The 24032-nt window shown below is 37.3% G+C and overlaps 2 protein-coding genes across 2 annotated transcripts in view; both read right to left on the reverse strand.

Moving 5' to 3' along the window:
- ppp3r1a (protein phosphatase 3, regulatory subunit B, alpha a) overlaps positions 1-18047 on the reverse strand; it is a 34675-nt gene extending 16628 nt beyond the window's left edge. Inside the window, exons 1-2 of the mRNA XM_008428856.3 lie at positions 17766-18047; positions 5501-5540 (exon numbers count right to left, since the gene is read on the reverse strand). Coding sequence (XP_008427078.1) covers positions 5501-5540; positions 17766-17768 — 43 coding nt within the window. The 5' untranslated portion in view covers positions 17769-18047. The remainder of the gene's footprint in view (positions 1-5500; positions 5541-17765) is intronic.
- A 1824-nt stretch (positions 18048-19871) lies between these two features.
- cnrip1b (cannabinoid receptor interacting protein 1b) overlaps positions 19872-24032 on the reverse strand; it is a 5944-nt gene continuing 1783 nt past the window's right edge. Inside the window, exons 2-3 of the mRNA XM_008428854.3 lie at positions 23756-23900; positions 19872-22936 (exon numbers count right to left, since the gene is read on the reverse strand). Of these exons, the coding sequence (XP_008427076.1) occupies positions 22772-22936; positions 23756-23900 (310 nt within the window). The 3' untranslated portion in view covers positions 19872-22771. The remainder of the gene's footprint in view (positions 22937-23755; positions 23901-24032) is intronic.

The following is a 24032-nucleotide window of genomic DNA, read 5'->3' on the forward strand; positions in this document are numbered from 1 at the left end:
TTAACTAAGTCTTATCTCACACAGGCCAGCAGTGACACCAGGCTGTATAACCTGGATTGTATACTACCGCTCCGGCACTTTGTGCATTAGGCTGATTGTGCCGACCACTCTGATAACATACAGTTTGCTTGCATGGGCCGAACTGAGGACACAGCAGGGCACAACATTGATGGCGTGTATTTATAGCAGTTCCATCACCAGAAAACCCCCAACTCTCCACCCCCCCTCAGTCGGCAGCTTACCCCCACCCGCCCTCAGGGAAACCCCTAGCAACAAGGAACTCCAACAAGCTGCCCGCTGTTTTATTTTTATTTTGGATGGCCGCAGCCCGAGCCGCAGTGGTTCTGAAGCGCGCTGCTGCGTTTCTGTCAAAGCACCGTGCATTTGTGAGTGGGCATGCTTTTAAGCAAAGTGTGTGCTGGAAATGTGTGGAGGTGCGTCTTTTATGCCAAAATATGCATGTTATTACTAGTGGGCTATTAAATTCTGTCAGTAAGGGTACAAGTACTGCGCCGCCAAAAGCAGGCCTTCAAAGCTTCCCTCCCCCCACTTTTTACATAAATCAGTCAAATCGAGGTGAAGCACAAAGAAGATATTCACCTTTATCTGGCGGACATCAATACACAGATCTGAGGAGGGAGTGACTGATGGTGAGAATTTATTGGTGAATGTCATTTTAAGACCGGTAACCTGCAGAAGGACGAATTTCTTCAACTTGTTGGAGTTCACAGTCAGGGCCCGCCTGTCTGAGCAATTGAGAAGTTGAACAGCTGCTGATTAGAGAGGCAACCGAGACGGTCAAAATAAAGACAAGAACATAGGGGTTTATATATCGTTTATCATGATAAATTTTGATGCCACAAATTCCAGTTACTGATGTTTTGAACCCCCAAAACTGTCCATATTATCATGATCGATGATTTTGCTATTTTTCCACTGTTTGTTCATGAAAAGCATCAGTAAATACCAATACATTTGAAAATACAGCTACCTTGTGAAGCTTAGTGACACAAATCACTTCTTTATGTGTCTAGTGGGTATATTTTTCAAGATTAGCATTTGTGTTTATAGGACTACAATTGCTGTGTCTTGTCTTACATTACTATCTAAAAAATGTAGTAATGTATAGTTATTGTCACTTAATGTTATCTCAATAGTACCACAAAATATTGTGATAAAACATTAAGTTTATATTACTCATCTCTATAAGAATTTCCAAGAAACACGAAAGATTAGAGAAAGATCCATAATAATATGTAGAAATGATGTAACGGATACCTTCAGTATTTATCTGTTTAGTTTGAAACTCAAGGATATCCAGAATCACCCTCTTAATAGGAAGATGTTAAAATTTGGCGTTTTTATTTTATTTGCTAAACTTGGAGCAACTGTATTTCCAGGCTGATGCAGAACATTTAAGAACAAGATGTCATGGCGCACGGCTAGTTGCTGGAGTTACAGCAAAGCTCATGGAGAGAGAGAGAAGAATACACATAATAAAAAATAAAACTTCAAAGCAGAATGGTCAGAGCCTTGATTGGTTGAGTGTTCAGTCATGCCTCATTTGAATCCCCCCCTCCTCTCTGTGGCGGCCTAATCCAGAGGGATGCCTGGAAGGCCAGGCCGGCCAAGGTCCTGTCCCCCACTAAGTATGGACAAGCTAGAGTGTTGTCCTCTTCACAGCTCTGCTCACTTTACCAAGACATATCACTCTCAAAAAGTTATGAAAAATTGTCTATTTTTTCAACATTTGCACATTCTGCAATGTTAGACGTACAAACTTTAAGAGATTTTATTTGTATGTGATGTGATGGACCAACACAAAGAGCATTGATGTGAAGCAGAAGGAAAACAAAATGAATGGCTTTCAAGTATGTCAAGTAAATGTTTGTGTGAATTTGCATTTAGCCCCAGAAGCACTCTCTGTAAAACTGTGTGCTGATGTTGCTAAGAGAGCATCTGGAGACTAAACGTATTGCTCGTTAAACTTTGAGACAGCAATGTGGGATTTATGACTAGACTTTGACTGGAACCTTCTTACACACTGATCCGCCTTGATCTCCACTGTAGTTCAGGTTGCGTGTTTTGTATCACTGTCCGGTTTGAAGGCAAACATTACCAAAGTTTCAAGTCTTTTACAGCTGCCAACAGGTTTTCTTTCAGGATTGCGGTTTCTGCAGGTTCCAACTCAAATTTAAGATTTTTTAAGACCGTTATGGATGGAATTTACGACCTATACATCTCAAAAGAAATGTACAAAATGTGTCCAACCAATTGACGATAAATTTGCACTTACCCAAGATAGACGCAAGAATGCTGGCTTGCTAGTTAGCTAGCAAGGGTATGTAAGCAGTGAGTCATGCCCTGCAATAAAGTTGTTTGCGTGTGACCAAAACATTTACTGGACAGAAAAGTCCCACTGGAAAGGAGTACATGGAATAAACACGATTAAATAGTCCTGCAAAAACAAAATTTAAGACCTGTCATTAATGTATTTAAGACCAACCTACAGCTTTCAATGATTTTAAGACATTTCAAGCCCTTAATTTGAGATGGATGATTTTAAGACTTTTTTAAAGATGCATGGACGTCTTCATCTGTCTGATGTCTTCCCATCAACTCTAACAGGTTACCCCAATCTGCTGGGGAGGAAATGCTAAGCGGCAAGTGACAGAAGCATCGCCAAGAAAGATGAAAAATGATAAAAGTGTGGGATCACTTGAAACTAAATTTTAAAAAAATAACAGTTCAGGGCGTGTAGCGCAAAACAGAATTTAAGTATCACAATAGCATGTCGTGAAACACCTCATAAGGAAATATCCACTACATGCTCATTGAGCTCACAGGCGATGTTTTGATTCTCTTTGGGGGGAAAAAACAGATCTGTGACTGTTAGTGCAGAAATTAGTTTGTTACAAGGAATCATATTCCATATTAACATTGCATGAAAAATAAGGAAGTGCAAAAATAAAAATTTGATTATTGGTTCTTATACATGATATATTTTATTTTAAAAAAGTACTTTAGCTTTATTTCTCATTTGTTTTTACATTTAAAAAAAGTTTTTTCATACTTCAAACTTGAGACTAAGTGACGTTTATGCGGCATTGCATTTTAAACAGTAAAATATCTTCTTATTAAAGTAACCAAACAGTGTTTTTCCTAGCATTTTCTCTTTCACACATTTATTTTGCTAGCTGAAGTAGGTACTACACAGCAATATTTTATTTGCATACGCAATTGTCAGAATAATCAATAGATTAATTGATTAATAAAATCATTTGCGTTAAACTTCTCAACAGTTTTACATCAGACCTTTCTCTGTGTTACTTGGTTCTTCATAATCAATATTTGTTTAACAAATGTTCTCCAATACTCTGAAACCTTCACAGATAAAATGTAGATTTAAAAAAAGTGGTATGAATAATTCTGCACAGTATGTGGCATCAAATAAGTCTATAATGGAAGTCGAGTTGGTGTTTTACAAATCCCCCCCAAAAAACAAAACTTTATCCAAAAACTACATCATAACCAAAAAATAATAAATAAAACTTAGCTCCTTACCTCTGATCAATATTACAGAATAAGATTACCGTTTGAGAGAATATAGGATGTTTTTCCACACCTCTGCCTCCTACATGCCTTTTAAAACTGTTTCTGCAGCTGTGTTCAAAGCCCTGATGTAAAAATTACTGATGGTGTGAATGACTGATGAGGTCAATCTATACCGTGTCGCAGTCCCCAAAGACCACCTACACTGCATAGGCACCAGCCACCATCTGCATGCTCATTAAAACACATGCAGCGGTGGAGCCTTTAAGCTGGTTATTAACAATATCCAACTGTAAAGAGTGCATTCTGCAGCACAAAGAGGATGCTTTAAGAAAAACAGAGGTATTACAGATTAATCTAAATTATTCAAACCCATGTGCAAATTCAATATTGGGCAATAAGCAAATTACCCAAGGAAAAAGAAAAAAAAAGCAAATAGAAGGATTTTATCCATACTCAACACTAAATTATATTTTCAACAGCCTTAAAATTATTCAACTTCCTGAACAGATTTCCTCATAACAGCACACAATTACGAATGAATTGTTCCAGCACTGCTTGAAGGAAGATCCTTTCAGTTGCGTGGACTCTTGACTGCAACATTTCACTGTATGTTAGGAATATGGTCAACAAATTGTACAAAAAGTTCAGGGCGCCATTAAATTGCCAAAACAAGGAAAATGATTCAAAAAGTCCCTGAAAATCCCCTAAAAAGTTACCTGGAAGTGGCAGAAAGAGGAAGAGGAGGTGGATAGTTGAAACACTGACTGATTAGTTCTGTAGCAAGACTTAATGCCTACAGTGAAGCACGGTGATGGCTCAGTGATGCTCTGTGGCTGCTTTGGAGAATTTAAGTGAATGGTAGATGTTTGCTCATGGGTGAGGCACAAAAACCCAAATTCAATACCTTCATGTCATCAAGAAGGGATTGATTCAATTTAGAAAACTCTTCTTGATTGATTGATTACAAACAATAATAAATCAATTATACCAATTCTATTACCAGAAATCAGTATAATTTGCCAGTTATAGACTTAAAAGGTAAAGGTTCGGTAAAAGAATAAATGTATTCAATTTTCTCAGCTTTACTCAACAATTTTGTGCTTCAATATATTAAAAATCACAAAAGCAAAACAACAGTTTGCTTTCAACATGGTGGCAAAATGCACATCATCATCTGGATCCATGATGATCAACAGTAAAACAATATTACATTTAGCTTGTGTGCTCTGCAGATACTGAGCAAAGTGTCAGTCTGCTGTGTGAAGTTACATAACAACTGGAGTAGGCAAAGACAGGAAGGGTGCCTTCCATATACAAACCAAAACAGATTCAACATGATGGAAAATTTCAGTACCAATTCATATCTGAGGGTTGATTTGTTTTGTTTTTTTGTTTAAAAAAAAACATGATATTTTTGAAGAAATTAACATCTACTGAATAGACTATTCTAAAGGAAAACTAAGCTATTAAAATGCTACTAAAGTTAACACAGTTACACAGATCATAAGGTCATGAAATGCACACATACAAAGAACTGCTTGTACTGTGATAAACATCAGCTCATTCTTTAAACACCCTGCATTCAGGCTCCCCATGCTAATAATACACAAGGTGACAGAGACGCATCGATATGAGCATTTGCGCAGACGTCAATATCTGATATTAATAATATTGTTATGTTGACCTTGATACAAATGTTAAGGTCAATCTGTCATGTAGAGGAACTGATGGCATAAAAAGTAAGCTGGTCAAGTAATGAAGGAACTGTAATAAAACTAAATATATATGAATATATTAAGTATTCTTCATAAAAATGTTCCCTTCGTCCCAGAAAAACCAAAATATTTATAATCTTGTCAATCAGCCCTTCTGATAAAAACAATGGAAGCTGTAAATATTATCATAAATGATAAATCAAGCTGAGGCAAAGATTAAAAGTACTTACAATGTGAGCACATCTCCAGGGGGTAACTGGCTTCATTTCCCTGAGAAATAAAGAAAGAAAAAGTTAGCCAAAATAATACTGAAAGTTAAGCTTATAGGTCAAACAGTACGCTTCCATTTTATACATTTCTTGCCTCTTCACTTGTTCAAGATGCAAAAACCTCAGATTTAATTAAGGTGGTTAGACTGGTAGATGTGGAAGCAACCACGTGCCCTGCTGATTTTATAGTTCATTTGGTAAGCCCTGGTACACTGAACCATGCAACAAAAGGGGAAGCTTTGCTGCATACCAAAGATTGATGAACAGGCTGGTAATATTTCCTGTTAAAAAAAAAAAGATAGGGTATACAGTTCAACCCATTTTATAGATTTGGAACCTATAATAGGGTACAAACTAAAGTCAAACAATGGAGAGCAATGCTTTAGATGGTGTCAATATAGTGTGAAGTTATTTTTTCAGTTTCAGATAGTTTGCTTTGCTCTAATTAGGTTCCCTGCAGGTACTTTGTCCTCTTCATTTCACTATTAGAACCACACAAACATGAAACTCTAATTTGAGTTAGTCACTTTATTAGTCACTTGGACAAAGAAATGTATACTTTACTTTTTAATCAACGAATAATCACTGAAACTGCTTTATTATTCCCTAGCATCTGTGTGTAGTATTTCACTTTTTTCCACATGCAAATGTGCATTTTTGGTGCAATTGTGTGTCAGAAAAACATAATCACACACAGTCAAGGCACATGCTTTTCATAAGAGTAGCACCAACAAGTCTGATCAGAATACAAATAATGTGTTTACCACACTATGTCATCTTTACCCTGCAGTTTAATTTAATTAGCTCAATGAATGTGTCACTATTAACACATCCTATAGATATACTACACCGAGGTTGTTGTGCCAGCTCAGTGCAATGTGAAGTGGCAATGTCCCATTTCTGTAATAATGCTACACAACTGCCATCTGCTTTGGAATATTTTGCATGCAAGACGAGCACTCAAACATTCAAACATTTTCTAACATCTATCTCATCCTTATGGGATGGCTTAAGGCAAACTTTACAAACCTTTTGTTTTCAGAAAACAGTTTTCAAATAGTCATGAAATTGTGCAAGTACAAAAAAAATCTTTGCCGTTTTACAAGTAGCGGTAGTTTTGCCTGGAAAAAAACAAAACAATTTCGAAACTACAGCCACATAAAACTACACACTCGTTATTTTTTAAAACATTAACTGTTAATATTGATCATGTGTGCAATTTCTTACAAAAAAAAAAAATCGCTAACAGTTTTGAATACGTTTGTAAGATGGATACAGTGCATTAATAGTAATAGCATTTTGTTGGAAAGCACTGCTGATAAGATTCTTTGTATTCAGACAGGTTCTAACAGGTTTGATGTTGTGCTGAAAGGTGATGATCATTCCAGCCCTTTGGTATTTTGCACTGGAAACCTTAAAGACTTCTGCTACGCAGAGTTTGCCATCAATTAATCTGAAATGCCTTTCAATACATTTCAACAAATTCAACTGCTTAACCTCTGAATTGTGATGAGGCCACCAGTGTCCCCGTGAACCCATTGACTTCCAGCTAGGTGTATTTGGGGTTAAAGTTAAAGGATTATGTATTAATGTTTTTTCAAAGCCAAGTACTTATACTGTACCCAATCTTAAAGAGCTCGGGTACAGGCTCTCGACAGAAATAATGTCTTTGTGAAATTCTGGCTCATGTTCAACATTCACATCAGCAGCATCCCCATTACATTTGACTGCAGTGTCAACTAAGGTGGTCAGATAATTGGCAGAGTGAGATCAAACACTTTTGTGTGGAAGCCAATGAGAAAACCCTTTACTAAAGTGGTAGAATTGATCGGATGCATTCCCGAAGCCAAGTAAGAGATCCAACAGGCTAGGGAGCAATCGATCGCTCCTCCAAGGAATGCCAAAGCAAATTTCTATTGGTCAAATCTGCAACAAAGTTGAACGTTTCTATGAGTCAAGTCTAAAGGACAACATTTTGCTTCAAGACATCAGCTCCCCACTCCAGCTGAACAGTCTTTTGATATATTTTACTCAATGGTCCACAATCAAGCAAAGTTTGAACCAATGTAAATGCCAAAGCAGTTCAAATTAACAAGAACAGAGTCAAAAAGTTGTCATATCAGCTTAACTCTGTGCCGTAACAAAAAGGAAGGGCTTGCCACACACAAGTTGAGGTATTTTAAGAGCGACAAGGAGAAAGAAGTGAGACGGGATTAACCAGGAGAGCGCCTTAGCATTTGACACCCTAAACGGAGAGTGGAGTCAGCGCAGAGATCAATGGTTGACGTGTACACGGTTTTCCTCTGAAACTGCTTCACATTGGCTGAGCACAGCCAGTTCAAGAGAGGGAAGTTTTGGAGTAGCTCAACCAGTGCCGCACAGCACCGCTAGTATTGCGTTTGGGTGTCTTTTTGTCGTCGCTGCCCTGTCATAGTGGCAATGTGATACTTTATTGATCTGAACAGGGAAAAGTCTTTACGTTTGTTATTTTTCTCCCTGCTGCAGAGCTCAGTAAGCTACAATATTCTACATTTCTACAATAACCGATGAATTTTTACAAGAGAAGAGCACCAAGAGTGATTCATTATACATCATCATGTAATTTTAATAAAGCTTTAATCATAACCTAAAAAACACAGAGGTTAAATAAGCATTGGGTAGCTTGACTCTTAACTACAACCCAGACGTTCATTCTTGTTTAAATGCAAAATGCAGGGTCTTTGCAGGTAAAGAGACTTAGGGCAAAGGAGATTTGGTTTGAAGGATTACAGGTTTATTGACCAAGGCATTAGTTCCTTTCTGTGCCCATCAAGGAGTAACTCTTGCTACGTCTTCCTGTGACAAACCACTTCATTGCACTTGGTGCACAGATGGGATAAAAGGCAAAATAATAATTTAAAAAAAGAAACAAAGGAAAAAGCATGAATTTCTTCCCTGCATACAGAGGGAAACAGAGGCAGGGAGGGATGGACTAGTTTGCTCATCAATAATGCATGCTTCATTCAGAATCAATTAGACCAATGCGCACAAAACACGTTTTGCATAATGAAGAGTCTGGCAAAGTGGCTGGTTCAGTAGCAACACTGCAGCCGACCCAAAAACCCGGCTAATTATAGACCTGCAGGACTCGTAACATGAAAGGCTATTACAGTGCATGCGGCTGCAGAGCTGAAGTACTTTTCTGAACCGTTGTGTTCTCCTCTTTTAAAAAAAAATAAAATAAAGAAAATTGACAAATCAAAATTGCAGGAAATAAGTGACTACCAGCAAGTCGTTTCATCCTTTTAAAAGATTGGGCTATAAAGACGCAGAAGCATTAGTCATCAAATATTCTAATACTGACGGTCAAAGAAATCCAATTATTTACACCGACTGGGGTCACGGTAAAATGAACTAAAATGTATACAACATGATCGGGGGGGATGCTTGATTTTGACCTCTCTGCAATTTTATTTGCTTCCTCCTTAAAGAACCGATATTATGGGTTGCATAAAATTTGTTTCCCTTAAGTTGTTTGGCCTAAGACATTTACTTTGAAAGTACATTTATCTAATATTTTGCTCCATTACTTAATGTTCCTGCAAAAATGTCCAACTATAAACAGCACAGACATGAATATTGTTGATCAAGTAGGATGGCTGAATGTAATAACCACAGGTTGTTGCTCCACATCCCATCTTAAGACTTAACACTTCCAGGTCCTTGTGTAATAAAAGTAAAAATGGTTAATGGCTGTGGAAAGGTACTTTTTTTACTGTAAAAGTTAATGGGAAAAAACCTGGAAGTAAAAAAAAATCGTACTCGTCAAAAACATGAATAAAATGCAGTAAATACACAAGCACAATGAATAGAAATCGCACAATAAACAAGGAGAAAGTCATCAATTAGTCTCCTAATCTAATCGTTGGTGCTCTGTTTATTGGTTTGAATGGAATAAGACAAACTGGGCAAGACCATACAATGCATCTTAACTGCATTAGGAAAATGTTCCACTCCTGTCTCAGAAATCCACCTCATTTACCTTTCTGAAGCGCTATTAAAGTACGATTACAATGTAGACGTGAGGATTGCCAGTATACTCGTTTAGTCTGGCTCACAGTTTTCAAAGTTGCACAAATGAAGCATTTATGGTTGAGTACCAGCCTGATACAATTACAGCACAGCCAAAGAAAACAAACTTAGAGACAATATGTTTGGGGAAACCCAACTTTTACATTTCTCTGTAATATTCCTGCACAATATTACGACGCAAAACTAAATGTTAAAGTTAGACAAATGTTTTTAAAACCATTACAAGTCACTTTGGTGCTATATGCCTGTAGGGCTGACTAACAAGTGTTTCGGGAATAAATGTAATGATTTTGATCTTTTTATTGTATAAAGAAGTAGTATTGTTTGATTACAACAATTTATCACAAGTCCCAGTGATAGAGGTTAAAAGTGCAGTTTTGGAGGTCCTGATAATACAAATTAAAAAAATTAATAACAGATAAAAAGGCAGTATATCAGAAAAGAAAATCAATCAATATAAATTTGCTAAAACTAGTTAACAGGAAACTGGAAAGAAAAACAAGACAAAATTTGAATACATCCGAAACATAAAAGCACAAACACCTTTTATAAAATCTTACTTAAAGTCAAAATTGGAATAATAGTACAACCAAGACTGTGCAACCACGTTGATGTATTAAATAGTTACCAAATAATAAAAACAGTACCATATTATTAGGGCAGGCAATTTAGAAAAATACAAATCCAGGATCAAATTCAACCTCCTGTGTTTACCAACAAGTACGTACTGTAGGTCCTAATATGCAAGGCTGATATGTATACCATCTGTTTTGCACTCAAGTGAAGTAAATAAGTTCTGACTTAAAACCACAACATTCATGAGATCTCAAATTGATTTGTTTAGAATTTCCTCCCATTTTTTCCCGGCTCACTTCTCTCGATCAGGGATCACAGAACTACATGCCGCCCCCACACAACCATGTCTGAGAATATCAAGCTTACAGGCGAGCTTTTATGATAGACTGAACCAGTGAAAGTCAGAGCAGAAATGGGCTCTATGCTTTTCTTTAAACAGAAGTTACTTTTACAGTTTTTCCTCTTTATACTTTATACGGGGGACACAGAAAAACAAGCAGCATGGTATTATAGCTGTTAGCCTGTCTGAATAAATGTTTAATCTCACAGGTTAGCAACTAGGCCCGTCACAATAATTGCTGAGCGATTGTCTAAAAAATTATTGCGATAAACGATAATATTGTTTCAAGACCTTTTGACACTGATTTAATGAAAATGACTAATAATGCATGCCTGCCATGCAATTACTTTAAAAGAGGAGAACACAACGGTTCTTTTTGCCATGCAAAAAGACTGTTTTTCCAATATCCCTGCCATGGATAGATACACTTTATTTTCAAAAGAACACATAACACTGGAACTGATGAACTAAATAAACAACCAAAAACAAAAATAAAATGGATTCTCAGTCTCCATTAACAAAAAACGTACTGGAATAAAAAGTAAACAGCATAAAGCCAAAGTGCAAATAAATACTGCATTCAACCAAAAGAGTGCAGATTATGAAGTCTGTATACTATATTGCCCTTCAGTAATCACAAGATTTAAATAGAGAAGATGGGCACATCCGACTACCTAATGCAGTAGTTCACACTACACGATTTTTTGCCCCTATTTTTCCCTTAAGATAATCTTAGATCGTTGGTCGTTCTAAGATTGTCGCTGGTGATTTCGTAACCGATCATCCTGCAGTGTGATTTAGATTGTCGTGGCCACTCCGATCTAAATCAGGGGTTTTCCCCGACTGGGAGCTTAACACTGAATGTGACAGGTAGCCAATCAGAAAGCACGGATTCTCCTCCGTGCTTTCTGAGGGGAAATTATGGAGGGGAATCCCAAACAGCTGACACAGCGCAACCCGAAGTCCAGCGGACATTGGAGATGATATGTGGAAACAACATTAATATTTACTTAACATTTTGTGCAAAGAATATAGAAATGACAAGGGAAGGAGTTGGAGCCAAATTGCTACCGCAGTTGATAAACCCGGTAAGTTTTCATCTGTTCTTCGTTAATGTGACATAAATAGGTTATAATGATTTTCATTCAGTCAGGACTTAACGCTGACTCTAGCCACATGCATCACAGGTAGATTCTAATAAAGCATTGATTAATGCCTGGTATTAAAATTAGTTAACTGGACTTGTAGCGGCTGGACACCACACAGCACGATCGAACCCAATCGAACCATTATACCTAGGATTTCTGTCGGCTAATGTGTGGTCTCAGGTTTTAAAAATGGGCCGACAACTCGTGTCGTGTGCACTGGACATTACACTAAGGAAATAGGAAGGGAAGGTCAGTGGAGAACATGGAGTTGAGCCTCTTTTCATTCAATGTCATCAAGAGAAAAAAAAAAGGCAGGAAGAGACGATAAAGCCGATAATTAAAATGAGGTCAATAGGTTTCATTTATCGTGCGATTAATTGATTCATCGTTTATCGCGACAGGCCTATTAGCAACATAACCAAGAACCTTTTCAGAAAGGTTTTTGGTTATGTCAATTCTCCCCTCTGGTTCAGTTTCTGAGCCTGATGTGAGGATGTGTTTTCAGTTTTACAGTCTCTCTGTTAGTGGATGTATGTGTGATTTCTTCATGTTAAGGTGCAGCAGTTTTAGGAGAAAATATAAAAAAAATAATTAGCACAATCTGAGCTGCCTGAAGGAACCCCAGCTCTCAGCCATTACTTGGCCTGACTCAAGCCTTTGTACAAAGAGTTTAAAGCCATAATGCTGTCAACCAAACAACCAGCTGTCTCAGTCAAGTTACGCATCAAAGTATCAGAGGAAAACTGTATTTTTTTAATCAAGAACTAGGTTAGAAGACAAACATTCTGATTAAAAGACTTATTAGATACTTGAGCACTTATGCTAGCATTTTGTTAAAGGATCATTTGTAAGTCCACATAACAGCTATTGATTTTAGAATGGGGCTCATTTCATTTCTCCTTTTAATAGTTTTGTTAGGGAATTTTTTAAAACATATTTAAGAAGGTATACCAGTTTAAAAGAAATCATATATACAGTAATTTATCTACTTTTGGTTTTAATGTTTATGTTGTACATCTTAATACAACAGGCAACATATTTAGCAGGAAGTGAACAATATAGCATTACTTTGCTTCAGCAATTGTTTAGCTAGTTTGTCCTCAGTAGGGGCGGCTAGAGATGCTAATTTGATCCAATTAAAACCCGTCAACCTTCCATAAGTTCTGCTTTTTGCCATTAGGCCTGTCATAATACACAACAAATAACTTAATCACATGATAAACTAAACTCTTATTTTCATTATCTATCATTTTTATTTCTCTCTTTCTACCAAAATCTGGAAGACAAAAGTCTTTAGTTTGATGATTGGGTCTCAACTAGCCCCCTTTTTTTGGAAGGACAGTTCTGTTTAGAGTCTTCATAATTAATTTTCTTTGTTGTTTCTGTTTTCTTTATTTATTCTCAGATATTTAAAATGTCTTTCGGTACCAGTGTTAAATGCTCATTACAATTTAAAGATTATTGATCTTAGAGAACGTGCTCTTGCATTATTATGCCATTGCCGTTACATCACTTGAAAATGGTGTCAAAGCAAGAATATTATTGTTTATTACAATAACTTCTGGGACAATTTACTGTTATTGTGACAATTTATGTCATAACACATTTTATAAAATTTGTTATTGTGACAGGTCTAGCTGTCTGTAAAACTTGGGATGCGTCCTGCTGTAAACCAGACATAACGAAGACAGGCTGACCTCGACTAACCTGCTAAATGGCACTTGAAATATTTGCAAATAGATGTGTACTGGTGACATAGACTTTCAGCCCATGCCGGTGACGGCTGGCTCCAGTGCTGAAGGCTGCAGATGCGGAGCGGTCAACAAGGACAGACAAATCCAGATTGAGTAGGCTGGCTGGGAAGAGCAGCATGGATCACGTCGTGTTGATCATCACTTGTGCTGGAGCTTCTCTGTGGCTTTTATCTCTTTTACATTAGCTACAGCTAAATCCGTATGTGGGTGGCGCTTGATTGCTAAGCAGCATATGGTCCCCTTAGCATCAGATCATTCCACTACATGCTTTAGCAACTGCGAGGCTCTAGCTCCAGTCTAGCCTTAAAGCAGAGGGATCTATATCCCTCCAAGAAAAACAATAAGATGGCTGAGCGTTGTGCAAGCCTCAGCTTCTACCCTAAGATGCGAGTGCAGTAGAGCTAATACAAGGGAAGTTTACCTATTTTTATTGAACAATGACATTTTCAATACAAGTAAGCTCAAAAAGCATTTATCATTGACTTCGGGTTTACAAATTTTTAACTGTATTAAAAATCATTTTTTAATACAGTTAAAAAGTGATTCAGCAGAATCACTTTATAACTGTATTATTTGGTAAAAAAGGATCAAATTGAAATCTATTTATTTGACTTAGAAAGTGTTTGGTTGGATTGAATTTAGTTTTTTGTAAGGTATTTCGAGACAATATTTGTTGTGAATTGGCGCTACATATATGAACTGAATTGACTGAATGAATAAAATCTCCTTAAAGGGATCAAGTCAACATCCATTTTAATTTGGATTTTAATTTCTCCCAGTTTTTTTATTGATGTTCACACAGGCGAAAACTGGGTCGGTGTCATTTACAATTTATAGAAAATAAAATATCTAAAGTAGCAATATTTAGGTTTGGTAGTAAAGATTTGAAACAAGATTGTACAGGGAGAGGAGGACATTTTTAAATATACAGACTTCTAGATCATGTAGTTTATGTAGCTCCTACATGAATTTCTATTTTAACTTGGTTAGAATCAATGTATGTGTTTTGTGTGCAAGTCTATATTTCATATTCTCTATAGATGTCTGAAGTGTTGCCCTTGTAAAGATTTTGTTCAGCTTCTGATCACAAGACAAGAATGGTTAAAAATTTGGCTGATAAAAATTTTGAAATTGTCCGTTTTCCTTTTATCAAGGCAACAGTCCAAAGCCTTTTTTTTATCTTTTGGATCTTTATTAATTTACACAGTTTGGTTTTTGTTGAACAGGTAAAACTAAAAACAAACTAATTTTTGCATTTTTTTTTGTTTTGTTTTGTTTAATGAATTTTATGACCTGCCAATTGTTAAAATTAGTCAGTTTTGGCTCCAGGGGGGGAAAAAAAGTTTGGACACCACTGACAGTAATAATGCATTGTAATATGCAGTTCTCATCTTCTTTTCATGGTGAAACGGTGACACATCTGACCCATCAGGTGGAGATCAGACATCGATTCTGTGACCTTATTCATGTTGAGCTTTTACTTGCCCATGTTCATCTTTATTACAACGACCCACTCTCGTTCTTCCTCAATGTTGCAACCTAAACAAATATAGCTAGTTATTTTGCTCGACAACCTGTTAAATTACTTATTGGTTGTACCCTAATGTACATTTTGAAGTATGTGCAAACTTCTGATTACATGTGTACGACAAGTTTCTTTAAAAGTTCATAAAATCAGTACACTGAAAAATATTTACCAACCAATGACGTCTCAATGTTTGCACAAAGTAATAAAATAACATGCGATGCAATTGCCAACTCTCCCCTGTAGGTGAAATTCTGGGTCCAATGTTGCCCTGTGAGATCTCAGCATATAAAGGGCATTATTAATTCATTATTATTATATCATTTATGACATTAAAAAGAGTAAAGTGGAAATATTATTTAGATCACCTGCTGACGAATACACCAGCTGGAATTCATTACATTCAGCAGAATCACTTTTTAAATTATGTAGGACAATAATTTCATCTCATCAGACGAACAACTCTAATGTTTGCATTAGTCACACCGGCATCTGCCACTAGCACTGGTGGATCTTAACGGAGCATCCAGGGTGTTCCCCAGCTGATTCACCTCTGAAAATAGCCTGCAAGCCACGCCTACCTGGCACACCAGGGATGATGTCATCTACAAATAACTGTCCATGCAAAACCTTATCTACAAACGGCAAAAAACAAAGTCTAGTTATTTATAACTGTGAAGGAAGTTGGTGGAACCATATTGACTCAATCATCTGCCAGCGCGTTAAATGCAGTCTGTCCAAAAACAACAGAGGTCTTCCTCCACGGTAGAACTAGTTCCATGTGCGAGCTCCTATGCACTTTGGGGGCATGTGCCCACTTCATTACAGGTATGATTCAGACAAGAGTACGGCGACATTTTCTGTACCTTATTTCTCACCGTGAACAAACATTTAAAGAGTCACACTGAAGAGTCTGAAAGTCTCACCATGTTAGCTGCGGCTTACTGAAACCATTTCAGTTATGCTGGCTAATACATTAGCAGCAATAGTAAACAAATGAAATCTAACTCGACATTTACAAAAAACAGACATTTCACTGTTTTGTTGTCGTTTTTTTTTAGAATCTGAGCTACCTTGGGAGATGTTTTGTTTAAAATACCTAAAATCTCTGAAATCCAACCTCAATTGGTTTACACTAAGCTGATATTCTATAAACACTTTGATTTCTGAAAGATTTTCCTCTATTTGTGATAAAATAGTATAAAAATAATCCATTTAAACTTCAGCATTTTGTAGCTTCAGTGTTTGACCCTCTGTAAAATGATCTACATGGCAGTTAAATCCATAAATATGTAAAGTTTTATAAATAAAACTGAAGAAATAAATTGTACTCGTTTTTTTTTTTAACTTAAATGAGAGGTTGAAACTGTGTGGAAATAGTCCAGTTCAACTTCAGTGTAGTACTGTTCCCGAACAGTACATGAGGGAATTTCAAGACTATAATTAAAGCATTAAATAGTTATATTAATAACCATTTTAACTATTTAAGTTGGGGAGTTAGCTCCCCAACTTATGTGTTTTTTTTTTTTATTAAATTGAAAAAATGCATACAAGTTCAAGTTTTTTGACAGATTTACAGATCAAGTTCTTAGTTTTCAGGGGGAAGAAATATGCGACTTTAGTATTTGGCATGCTGATCACAGATTAGAACTCATTCAAAGGTAAAAGAAATAAATAAATTGATTGGTGTGTTCCACAAAAAAAGAAAGCTATTGTAAATTCCTCAACTTGGAAAAATAAAATATGAGAACAGCAAGGCATTGAAATTTGTCACCATGTTCTTAAGCCATTTAAAAAGGTACTTCAAAAGGTTATTGGCACAATTCCCTGCATCTCAGCTGAACATATATGGATTGAGGCCTAGATGCTGTTGTCTCAGGTTCTGGATGGTTGGATCTGCTGACCAATACCCATCCTCCGTCCCACAGAACCATGGAGCCATCGCTGCCCTCCATTTAACTGTTTTACCTTTTTTTTTTTTTTTTTTTTTTTTTTTTAAACAACTTGTTAATTTAGCCGTTCACACCAAGTCGTTGTCACGCTCTCTTTGGTATTTATCTGACTGCTTGTAGCATTGTTGTGCATGTATAGATATATTTTTTTAATGCAGCATTAAAGTATCATCATGTTTATGGTTATAATGCATTTTCAAATGTTCTCAGGTATGCAGATTGTCTGATGGTTACTACAGCAGGCGGTGTGTGGCAGTGTAGCAATCCTATGGCCTGCTATGTCAGCTTCCTTTAAAAAAAAAATCGTTGTAAATTGACTCTAAAAAGCCCCAACCTATTATTCAAATCATATGCAGTAATATTATATAATGCAGCAGCTTCATGTACAGCGTCGTGCTTCCTATATGGAAATAAAATGCCCTTTCTATTTAATGCACAGCACTGCCGCTACATGACTAGTCGGTGCGTTTTCTTGCTCGGTGGGTAAAAGTGTGTTACAATTAACCGCAAACCCACATGCAATAAGCGGGTATTTCTGTCACTAAAACTAATTTGCGAGGCCGTGGTTGCTAATAAGAGTGTGGGCTATGTCGAGAAAGGATGAGAAATATCTGGGCCACAAGCTGCAGGCTACTGTCAGCAGAGCCCTGGGGTATTGGAGCCAAAAGTGGGGAAGAAAAGCGTTTCCTCCTCGCAAAGCTCGACGTTTCTCGACCGTTCACTTAAAGCGAAACACTCATGGCGGAAAAGAAGCTGTGAAAACGCCACATTATTCGACACATTAGAGCACAGGCCTGCCAGCTGGTGTGTTTACCAGTCGGCGGAGGCTGAAAATAGGAGCCGTTGCTTCTGCTGCTTACCATCTTGCGGGTCGGATGATGAAATCCAGGCGATGAGAACGGAAAAGAGGTGAAACAGGAAGAGTCAGCGGGCCGCCGAGCTGAGCGGAACGATACAAAAAAAAAAAACCAACACAGTAGTAGTGCCTCTTCAGAGGTCTGGTCCTGGATTTGTACCCAGCTTTCAGACTCTCCTCGCCGTCTCTCTCAATAACCGAGGCTTTCACTGCAGTGGCGAAGGGAGTGAGAGCCGCTGGGAGGGGACAGTAAGCGGAGGAGGAGGTTCGGTTTGACAAGCAGGCGGTGGCGGAGGGGCGGAGGGAGAGTGAGAAGGGGGGAGGTGCGGCAGTACTGTACATCCGGGTATTACAAGCTGCATGGTTTTTTTTTTATGTCCTACACACAAAGCAGCTTTGTGCATGGGCTCCTCCTGGTGGTGGAATCTCAACATAGCAGGAAGATATTTTCCCCAAACTTTATCGCAAAACTAGAACACCCTATAAAATAATATTTTTTGAAAATAACTTTTCATATGTTGGTTTCTAACCTTGTTTTTATTTATGTCTGTAAAATAAAGTAATGTAAATAGGGAAACACAAAAATGAACCCTGTTTTAACCGTTAAAGTAAACAGTATTAACAAAAACAAACAAACAAACAAAAAAAACAGTATTCTGAGAAAAAAAGTTACTCGCTAGTGAGCAGGGTGGCCTTGTATTCTCTGAGATCAGCCTCGAGAAAATTTGTTCCACTTCTCACTTTCAAACCCTGAGTTGATTTACAGCTGGCACATGGTTCACACCCAGCATACTGGCTAAAGTTTTCAATCCCCCAAAATAACTTAAAGTTACGAATGTCTGAACTTCCTAAGAGTAGGCTAATCTTTGGGGTCTGCACAAGCAAGCAGGTGTGCTTGTGCAGTAATCATTGTGAGAGGGTCATGCGTTGGAAATCACATACTTATCATATGCAATAAAAATGAAAAAGCTCACTCCAAAGGGTAAATTACAGAAATTAAACAGTCAAATTTTTGGACATGGTAAGAAGCCAGAGTTTCCAGTAGCCCTCAATACGGAAAGACTCATCAATTAATATTGTTTAAAAGGATTTTTATTCTTCATTTAATATGTCAAAAAAAAAATTTTATTGACTGAATCTCAATATGGACAAAAAATCATACTGTATAACAATATAAAATAATGACTGTGGACTTTCCAATCAATTCTTTGGTAACGTGTAAATGTCAAACAGGACTAGCTTTTGCTAAGGCCTTGTAAACTAAAGAGTAGTCACTCCCAGAATGACAACCTCAATCTGGGAGGAATGAGTGTCTTCTGTTACCCAACAAACAGGTCACAGTTTTTGACCCAATATTTGGTTAAAACTACTCAAGTTCTTTCCCAGCAGGATAAATCCAGCCAAAGAAACTACCCAGCAGCTTTTGTTTTTTGTGTAGCATTCTTAGTGTTTTCCTCAGATCTCATTAAACTTCTATTCCTCACTCTGAACGTGTGAGTCATTCAAGACAGCTGTAGTTGTACAATCTGTGCTGTCTTGAACAGCCACAGAAGCGTTGAAGGTTGCAACGCACGAAATTCAATACATCAACCTTGAATCTTATAGGATTGCAAAGGACATGCGGAGTGAAGCAAACAGTTGTTGTAACACTTTGAGACATTAATATTTCTGAAGCATGTTAAATATGAATGCCAGGTCTTTGTCATGTAAAATACAAGACACCATTTAATATACACATAACAGAACTCAAAGTTTGTTTCTGGCATGAATAAGACGGACATTTCTCAGTAAATATTAAAAAAATCTACAAGGAGCATCAAATTTTGAGACAAAATTTGCTCACTTTTCAGTTGCATTTAGCATGAATGTCTATGTAATGCTCAACCGCAGATTAGTGAGAATCAAATGTTTATTTACGACCTTCAATGTGTCTTATGCTGACCACAGCCTAAAAGGAAATTTCACCTCATGTCCTGCTGAAAATTTCCTGCAAGAGTTGTGTATTCTTCCAGATGCTGAAAGTTTCATAGAAATAGTATTTAAAAGGATTATTAGAGCAATTAAACCATGTAAACCACTTAGTCTGATTGAAAACAACTGACACAAAAAATATGTATTTCCTTTTTTAATATAATAACATTATAAACATCACTTTAACAACAGGAAAAGTTTCTTCTTAATATAAATCCCATCAGAACAGTATATTGCACGTGTCATTTTGTTGCCCTAATATTCTGCATAGATCAATTTAATTCAAAATTGAAAGTGTTTTCTGAAAAAATAAATAAACAATTTGAAAAGAGTTAATGGTTCTCTGTACAAAAAAAAATATTTTCCTATATAATGTCGCAAAAAATATAAAAGAAAAACAGTCAATAAACAGGTCACTAAAGGTCTAGGCTGGGAATATTCCAAAAAACAACATTTTTTTTGCCCCTCTCCCTAATGGAGCCAGGTTCTTTTAGAAGAGGTAGAGAACACAAACACACTGGAGACAAAAACTGCACCCAAAGCTAAAATACCTACTTTTATAGTTGAATTTAATGTTCAAATGATGGTATTCAACATAAGAAAGTCCCACATAGGTAAACATAGAGTGCTTCAATCCAAGATGCTTTTTAAGTCAGTCAGAACGCACCAAATGTTTAGTCATTTTAAAACTGCTTTAATAAAACTTGATCAACAGGTCAGCAATCAAGAATGCATAAACATGGCTCCAAATATGGCATCACTGCCCTGAGGGCATTTTAGATGAAACTTTACATGAGGGGTCTGTTCATCGACTCAAATGTTCGTCCATCGTCTTCCACTTCTTTAAGAATAAGGGTCACAGGGGAATCAAGAGCAGCAGTAAAATCCTGACATTACTCTCATCAGAAACATTCTCCAGTTTGTTCTGGCAACCTGGGGGCATTCCCAGTCCAGAAAGGACAAACAGTCCCCTTAATGGATCCTGGGTCTGCCTTGAAGTCTCCTACCAGTGGGACATGACCAGATATTCTCCAAAAGAAGGCCCCTTGATTAGATTATCAAAGTTCAGGGTCAGAATGTTGATGGACTCTAAATAAGGAAATTCATTTTTGACTATTATCTTACTGGAACATCAGTTGCATTACTGCAGATAAGGCCCCAATCTATACATCCATATCCTGCTCCCTCCTACTATAACTTATAAACAAGACTCCATAATACTAGAACTTCCCCTTTGCAAGGCAGATAGAAAACCTTGACCAAGAGCATTATTCCTCAACCCTGATCCCTACAGCCCACTGTCCTCCATGTTTTAGGCATTTCCCACAAGTAACTTAAACAAATGAGTTGTTAACAGGCTTTTCCAATCATCTGAATCATGTGGAGCAGATACACATCTAAAAAGGGTTAAGAAGCACTGTGAACCAGGGTCTCAAGCAAAAAGGAGCAGATTCTCATCCTGTCCACTTCACAGTAACCCTCAAGTAAATGCCGAAAGTCATTGTTTGAAGACATCAAAAGAACCACATTATTTGTGACAATCAAAGATGAAACCCTGAACTTTGCAAACCACACAAGTCCTTCTTGTCGACTCTGCATCCGGATTCTAGATAAGAGGCGGACCTGGCAAAATCCAACCACCACTGCGATGTTTACGCAGTTCTTGCTTTGGCATCCTCTACCATCAACCTCCACACAAAGAGACACAGTTGTAAGTCTTCACAAGATCCACAAAGCACATGTGAACTGGACAACTAAACTCCTAATTGCCCCACAGCCATGAACCATGACCAGAACGTAAGCCATGCTGCTACACCGGAATCCAAGAGACACAGTTGATCGGAGTATCCAGTAAACTTTCTCAGGGAGACTTAGAGGTTGGATCCCTCTGAAGTCAGGAAATACTTTCAGGTCCTCGTTCCAAGAAAATACAATGACTCAGTTTGCCACATCCACAAGTCCTTTTTGAATCATTAGAATCATTACGTAACATCTACAGACCCTTCAGTTTATTGGTACAAATCTCATAGACTCTATAGCACCCTGCTGCCAAAGAACTTTTTACATGCCAACCATTTCTGCCATACTGTTAGTGTCCCCCCCCCCCAAGTTCTCACACATATTTTATGGCAGTGCTTTGCAGACAGATGGGGGATGATTACTTGGGTGCCAATTAAAAAACTGGCAAATTCAGCAGGCATAAGGAAGGTGTGAGATTATGGATTTTAACAGTACAGTTGTTTGACTTTTATGCTGGCTTTTGTTGCTTAATAGATATTTTAAAGCTAACAGTGGATATGAAAAATGTGTACAAACAGCAATGTACACCATTTTTAATGTATGCCTTTGATTGAAAGCAGCCAGACTATTTTTTTGGTAAACTTTTCATTAAAATCTCCATCAGTTTCTCCTTCTTAGGGTTGTTCAAAAAGCTAGTGCTAATCTTAGGCACTAGTGCTATGCTAATAGATCCTTGGGAATCATCTTATTTTTGCTTAAATACTAGATTATTTCTCTTGTCTGTGACTAACTGTGTTGTCTTTGGTATCTTAGATTGAACTAAACTTATGAATGGTTCTTTAAGTTTCCTTTTGTACGAACAACACTGAATCAATGGAGACTTTGACATCATTGCTAAGTAACTTAAACAAATCAAATAAATCTCAAGAAATAAGAGACAGCTGAAGACTTTTCCACAGTACTGCATGTAGCTTAAAAATACATACATATCCACATAGCCACATTGGTAGCACCATCTGTAAAACACACACTCATCACACTCATTGTAAACACAGGTAATCTTTCACAACTACAGTACTGTTACACAAAAATGTATTTTTTCCACATTTGAGAATACAGAATACCAGAGTGTAAGTGGAAACTTTCTAAGGAAGTTTATGCAGTCTTTTACATAAAATAGCGAGAGTATGGGTCTGTCTCGGTTGCAAAGAGCTTCACATTTTCTGACACTGACAGAAGGTTGAAGGAGGGAGGACACGTTAACGCACACACCCAAGTCTTTTGCGTCGCCTCTGGCCATCAGACGAACATCTCTTTGTTGATCCACATGAGCGTGCGCGTGTCGTTGGGTTTGCATTCGTACTCGATGCTGTTAAAGCTGTTGCCCCACTGGCAGTGGTCCCTCTTGTTGTAGTTGTAGAATTTCACCTGCCACACGGTTTCGAATGAACCCGCCTCTGTGAACTGAAAGCACAAACACATGTACGAGACACGCACACCTTAAGGCCTGAGCATCATCGAATCTCTTGCTGTGAAAACTTGATTATTAATAAAGGAAACACTTCACGCACATCCAATTTTAAAGTACATTTTGTGGAAAAGCCTTTAAAGGTGAAAAGAAAGAGGAACATATTGCTAGGACACACGGCTGCAGCGTTATAAACATCTACAGAGCTTATGATACCACAGGATAAAGGTTAATGCGGAAATGCGGAAGCCGATACAAATGTAAACATAACATTTAAAATGCATCAGATGTTGTTATACAGGATAACTTGACCAAAAAAATGTAAGTTCATAACATTAAGTTTTTAAACACTGATTAAAATGTTGTTATAGTAAGAGTTTGCTCCAGAAACCCATGCTTCCCAAGAATTATAGTTATTTTATAATTCAACTTTGACCCCAAGATAAGACAGCGACAAAGTTTCACAGACACATATAATCACATCTCTTTTCAGTGAGCAAAAAAATAATAATAATAGCATAGCATTCTTATATAGTATTTATTGTAGTAATAATAACAATTTTAACTCCACCAGGCATTCATAAACTCATACAATAATATGTGAGAATTACTGTTACATCTTTGCAGAAAGACCGACATGTACTGTCAGTTCAAATGTGCTAATTTATGTTATATTTTATGACTGCTATAATTAGAATTTTGAAGAGAATACAGACACAAATATCAGATCAGTTGTGTCACCGATGATAGTGGAAAAAGCCGATCGATCCACATATTGGGTTCATACTTGTCAGACGTGTGCAGTACACCCATACCTGTATATTAATTTGAACTGGCTGCCTTTCTCCACTCTTTGTGTGTGCCACCCCCTCAGTGTCATACTGACCGGTGTAAACCACAGACTGGGGGTCTTTGGATTGTTGCTCCAAGGGAAAGGTCACTCCACCCACACTCATGGAGCTGCAGGCAGAAACACAGCAAAACATACTGATGACATATGCAGAACCTTGCAAAAATATTAATTGTGCTACATTGCTGCTACAAGTATTTTTGTGACTAACCAGCACAGAGTGGAACAATTCTTCTTCAACA

This window comes from Poecilia reticulata, chromosome 15, assembly GCF_904066995.2.
Source record: "Poecilia reticulata chromosome 15, P_reticulata-male-v2, whole genome shotgun sequence".
Lineage (NCBI taxonomy): Eukaryota > Metazoa > Chordata > Actinopteri > Cyprinodontiformes > Poeciliidae > Poecilia > Poecilia reticulata.